The sequence below is a fragment of the Halyomorpha halys genome, unplaced genomic scaffold (genome assembly GCF_000696795.3).
Source record: "Halyomorpha halys isolate HHAL.00 unplaced genomic scaffold, Hhal_1.1 Scaffold190.1, whole genome shotgun sequence".
NCBI classification, from domain to species: Eukaryota; Metazoa; Arthropoda; class Insecta; order Hemiptera; family Pentatomidae; genus Halyomorpha; species Halyomorpha halys.
This window is the reverse complement of record NW_027105456.1, coordinates 561,319-567,715: the sequence shown is the minus strand read 5'-3', so window position 1 is coordinate 567,715 and position 6,397 is coordinate 561,319. Positions and strand designations below refer to the sequence as shown.

Below are 6,397 nucleotides of genomic sequence, written 5' to 3'. Positions count from 1 at the left end.
TTTCAATGAAAAACAATTATTTTATATATGATCATATATAAAATAATTGATTTTAAATCATCTCCTAAACTATTAAAAGTGAATCCTATTGTTCTTACTATAGAGCTTTGTTTTCACGCTCCATTGAATGCTGAAACTACATTGTTTTAAATCGAATTACCCATTTACACTAGAGCAACGTTACGGTGTAGACTATTATGTACTTCTTCATTGTATGTATAATAACCATTTACCTCCTGCCTAATAGTCATGGTAACGAAGAAGCACCCATAAGCAGCATGGATTTTTCAAAGCTTTTTCCAATCATGCCAGAAACCGGAAACGGAGGATCGATGCCTGGTCCGGGAGGACCGATACCTGAACAGGGAGGACTGGTACCTGAACAGGGAGGACCGATACCTGAACAGGGAGGACCGATACCTGAACAGGGAGGACCGATACCTGAACAGGGAGGACTGATGCATAACCACGGAGGATTTATATACCTGAACAGGGAGGACCGATACCTGAACAGGGAGGACCGATACCTGAACAGGGAGGACTGATGCATAACCACGGAGGATTTATATCTGAACAGGCAGGGCTGATGCTTGGACAGGGCGAAACGATGTCTGGACAGGAAAGACTAATGGTTCGACAGGGGGGACAGATATATGGACAGGAAAGACTAATTCTGAGACAAGGAGGACCGATGCTTAAACAGGGAGGACCGATGCCTGAACAGGGAGGACTGATGCATAGCCACGGAGGATTTATATCTGAACACGAGGGACCAATAACTGGACAGGGAGGACTGAGGCTTGGCCACGGAGGACCAATACCTGGACAAGGAGGACTGATGCTTGGCTACAGAGGACTAATACCTGGACAAGGTGGACTGATGATTGGAAACGGAGGACCAATACCTGGAGTGGGAGGACCAATGCCTAGACAGGGAGGACCGATGCATGGACACGGAGGATCTATATCTGAACAGACGGGACTGATGCTTGCACACGGAGGATCTCTATCTGTACAGGGGGGACTGATGCTGGGACATGGAGAACCAATGCCTGGACACGGAGGACCGATATCTGGGGAGGGAGGACCGATGCTTGGACACGGAGGGCCAATACCTGGACAGGGAGGACTGATGCCAGGAGAGGGAGGACTGATCGTTCGACGCGTAGGATCTATATTTGAACAGGTGGGACTGATGCTTGGATACGGAGGACTAATGGCTGGACACAAAGGACCGATACCTGGAAAGGTAGGACCAGTACCTGTACACGAAGGACTGATGCTTGGACAGAGAGGACTAATGGCTAGATCCGGAGGACCGATACCTGTAAAGGAAGTACCCATACCTGGATACGAAGGACCTATTCCTAAACTGAAAGAATCGAAAATTGGAATCTTACCTTCACTGCCAAATATACCACTCTTTCGTCGCCCACATCATTGGCGTCTTCATCGGCTTCTCCAAACGTTAAAACTTCGAGTTTTGTAGTTATTTATAAAAACGATAGATAATAAAATTAAATTAATTCATGATACGGTGAACATTTGGAAAAAATAAATTTTGACATTTTATCAATATTGTAAAATTATGGTAAACTATAACCCTTTGATAGTTTTATTACCCTGTGTTAGGTAGTGATTGATTATTTTATCGATTCTGATTAAAAATGTTGTGATTACTGGTTGCTAAGTGTCGTCAAGTATAAACTATTTATTTATTTTATCGATTCTGATTAAAAATGTTGTGATTACTGTTTGCTAAGTGTCGTCAAGTATAAACTAATTATTTATTTTTTTTATATCAAATTAAGCCCTTTAACTTCAGTTTACACTATGTTTAAGATAAATGTGTATAATTTTATTCTGTAAAATAAATGAATTTTGAAAGTAAGGTTTATTTAATTTAACAAATGGTACTTGCGTCAAAAAAAAAAATCGTATGTTGGAGTTAGCAAAAAGTAGCCTCAGCACTAAATAATAAGTATCATTTGTTTCATTTATTCAATTTTGTTTATTTCTAATAAATGGAGACGTAATTTTAGTATAATTTCAACTTTGTTCCCTAATTTCAGTTCCACTAGTCCTCATGAGAAATCATCGAAAAGGCATTCGAATAATACTAATTAAATATTACATAAAATGGTACGGTAGAGGTTTTTTTTTTTTATATTTTTGCACAAAATATTAATTGTTTTTAGCCAAATTTTCCGTATAATTTAATTTAACACTAATTCAAGATATAGTTCTATATATGTGTGTTAATTTATAGTAATAAATCAGAGGTAAGCAATGCTTGATTAACTTTTGAAAAGTCTAATTCAATTTTTAAAAAACAAACAAGTGAACACATTTAACAAATGTTTTTTGATTAGTATTGATCAGAATTTTGGATTACTGTGAAAAGTTTTCGAAAATATGCTTATAGAATATTCAATGTTTTTTTTTTATTTAGTTATTTTAAGACATCCACATATTAATTTCCGAAGTAGCAAAGGCTATTCTTGTAATTTTAGACTTTTACCCAGGGACAAGGGTACGGATCCATGTCTACGATTATATTGAAATGCGATACTATTGAAACATGGGGGCATGTGATAAAATTTGATTAAATTTTATAGCAGAGCTTGGAATGATGGAGAAATTCAAAAAGTTTATCTACGGTTTGTTTGATATCCTGCAAGATGGGATGGAGATTCGCTGGTATATCATGTAAAGATTTGAGGGAGCTATATGCTCGGCATTCAGTCAAACCGTACTTTACGGTAAGTCCTGTTCCGTAAGGTGGAGGATCGCGGGCCATAAGATAAGCGTGGGTCAGGCGCGAATTAAATAACATAAAAATCAGTGAAGACTAAAATGACTTTATTCTAACATATTTACAAGAACATGTTATTTTCACTGTTACAGAGTGTCTCTCTTCTTTTAACTTAGCTATCTAGTATAGGAAATATATATGTACCCTTCAGAAGAGGGGGCAGGAAGAATACTGAAATAGGAGAAGGAGTTTGGACCAATCGGATAATTTAAGAAATTATTTACAAGCGTGGGAGCCTATGAAATTAGAAGTAAATATCTGGGAGAGGGAAAAAGGCGTGACTAGAAGCAGGGTGAGAGGCTTCCAAGAAATTGGGGTAAGAGTCATGATCTTGTGAGGACTAACTTTCATGTGTTAAATATACAATAGTTAGACTGATGCAAGTCCATTGTGAGATGACAGCATGTACCGGCCTAAGTGTCAGCCCTTGCCATTGATATAGGATACTAAGGGCTTGAAAGGGCTGTTAGAAGGATCTCTGGGGCCTTCTTAGAACCTAGTCGTTCTTATTGGGTTCATTTTTTTCTATAAAATTGTAAGAGAATGTGGACATATGCAACCATATGTGACATAGGTTCAGTTCGGCAAGGGGCAATTGTTTAAATTTATAATACCGGTTCCTTAACTCGCGTATGATCTATTCAAGGCGCATCAAAATCACCTCCTCTCTGTCCACATTTTTAGTTGATGATATCCAAAATGAGACGTCACTTCTGATTTCCCTTAATTTGTTAACAGGAACAATTTCTCACGTTCGTCTCCATTCCAATTTAATCTTCTGCTTAATAAGGGCGATGGAATCATCGACAATTTCAATGTTCTTTATTGATATGTATTGAGCTCCGAGATATTATAAATGCCTTTTTTTGATTTAGCAACGTCTGCGGTGATACCTGACAAGGTATGTATCTGCGGCGACACTTCTCAATGCGAAGGGACCTTTCCCTGTGGTATAATAAATACAAAATGTTTAAGAGTCCCAATTCATTAGTCCAGGTATCGGCAGGAAAAAGTACATTTATTCCCAGGGTATATTCCCATCCCTTCCTGGACTCTACGGAGGACTGGTGCTTCAGAGGCACTCCAGGGACACTTCATAGCATTCTGCATCTATTTAGCTATTCATAGATATATTAGGCAATCATTTATAATCCAATAATATTTTATAGTAAATCATTTATCTAGATCACTTTATCATTTTATTGCAATCAGTTTGTCAAATCAAGTACAAAATGTAAATAAACGCTTTTATATTACTATTCTTTCATATTACCCAATACCAACACTTAAGATATTATATATTCCAATGGTAATAATATTATATAAAGATAAACTGGTGAACACACTAGCCCTTTAAAAAGGTAATCCAATAATAAGATGATAAGTGGTACGCTCATAACAAAAAATAGTTAACAACTATTTATTTTTTTACGTTTGTATATCCCCACATTGCAGAGCTTCATCAAAAAATAACTTTTTACTGTAATGCATCTTAATGTAAATTAAGATAGGGTTAATATAATGTAAATATAAGTAAAAAGAAAATTATACATAAATGAACGAAAAGAAGAAATAAATAGAACTAAAAGATGGAAAATAAAGAAGTAAGTTGTGATTACATAAAGGTTGAGAAAGAATAAATCAAAATAATATTAATAATTATCAACAAACCTTCAGAATTCGACGTCAATGTGGATAAAATCTCCAGTAGAAACACTGGAAAACTTGTTGGAATCGAATGGATTAAAACTTCATTTCACAATAACGAAGCTAAATCCAGGTACTGAAACAGTAAGTTCTGATAGTACAAGAGCCGGGAAGAAAACAAGGCAGTTATTTCAAAGCAATTATTAGTTACTTTAATGAAAATTATGTATAATTAATAGTCAGAACTGATGAGTCTGCCAAGTATAGGTAGGGAAAATAAAAAATGGCGGCTGTTTCAAACCTAAAAAAACATTACTTTTTTCATTCCGACCTCTTTTATCATCACCAACAAACTAGAAGTTGAAAAATCTAAAAGAACATTATTTAAAGAAGAGTAAATTTTCTGAAACATGAGGCCTAATAGAGCTATTTACGTCCAATAGTTCTCGAGATAAAGCCTTTTAAGAAGGAAAATTTCATAAAAATATACTGAAATATCAGTAGTTAGTGAATTTATTTTGGGAAATCTATATCTCAGGAACTATGTAACGTATAGATGTATATTAGCACTCAAATTAAAGCTATTTTAATGTACTATAAAGTAGTTTATAACCTTTACCTTCGTAGGAACAGTAGTTTTCATTAAAATAAATAATTCAAATTTTATCCATTATAGTCTCAAAACCTTTTATTTCTCTTATAAGTCCGACGTTTCGGCCAATCCGGCCATTTTCAGGGACAATCTTCTTAATACAACTTTGAAACTATATAATTTAAAAACTCTAACTCCATGCAGATTATCCCTGAAGATGGCCAGATTGGCCGAAACGTCGGACTTATAAGAGAAATAAAAGGTTGTGAGACTATAATGATAAAAATTGAATTATTTATTTTAAACATTTTTACTAGTCTCAAGAAAATATTAAGATTATAAGTAGTTTTCATGATATTTGCTAAAATAAATTGATTTATAGTTGTTCGGACAATAAGTTTGATTTATGATGAACTTTATTACAGAAACCATCAGTCTACCAGCACTCAAATTAAAGCTAGTTAAATTTACTTTAAAATAGTTTATAATGTTTATCTTTATAGGAGTAGTAGTTTTTATGATATTTGGCAAAATAAACTCACAAAATGTTAATGTTTAGTTGTTTATATAAAATATTGGATTTTTGAAAAAATATATCTCTAGACCCTATAAGACGCACATATGTCTGGAAGCAGTGGTGAAATCAGTCATGTTCTTAGAAAATATACTCATTTTCCGTTCAGTACTGGAACAATAGGAAAGAATAAAGTCTATATTCTAATTTAACAAAACTTTAAGACAAGCTTCAAATGAACCTTCTTCGTACTATTACCAAATCATAAAAGTTTGTAATGTAATAATCGTTATAGACTATTGCGTTATTTGTTTCCTTTTATGCCCCACCGTCTCAAAAATAAATTGATAGTAGTTTCAAAAAATCTAAAAACAACATCAGCAAAATGACTCTACACTTTGATGGAAAATTCTAAATCATCATCAAAAAGCAAACTTATTCTTATATTTAAGCAAATAGTAATTACTTAACTCTGGTCAGGTGGCTCTACCTTCAGGAAATTATAGCTCATGTAAAATATATGTACAAACATAGTTACCATCTATCTTCGATACACCAGAATTTCATTCACGTTATGTGACAGCTCCCGACGATTAAACACTAATAATAATAATAATAAGTCTTTATTTATACGTGAATACAAAAATAAATCATTCTTAGGAAAAAATTAAAGAACAAAATAATGAATAAATACGTTGAACATATTCACATATAGACCTTCCCGCGAGGGAGATTAGAGTCTTTTTAGCGAAGACTAGCCGAACCTTAGCCAAGTTGCAAGCATTTAGTTAGTAGAATTGGGTATCCAGGATAATTACCGAAGGCAACT

The 6,397-nt window shown here is 34.5% G+C and overlaps 1 protein-coding gene across 1 annotated transcript; it reads left to right on the top strand.

Moving 5' to 3' along the window:
- Positions 1–607: 607 nt before the first annotated feature.
- Positions 608–1,489, top strand: LOC136796762 (elastin-like). The gene has a single exon (XM_067051399.1). The coding sequence runs from the start codon at positions 608–610 to the stop codon at positions 1,487–1,489; it is 882 nt and encodes a 293-aa protein (XP_066907500.1).
- The last annotated feature ends 4,908 nt before the right edge of the window (positions 1,490–6,397 follow it).

Excerpts from the sequence above, each read along its gene's own strand:
- LOC136796762 (XM_067051399.1), top strand. The coding sequence starts at position 608 with ATGTCTGGACAGGAAAGACTAATGGTTCGACAGGGGGGACAGATATAT.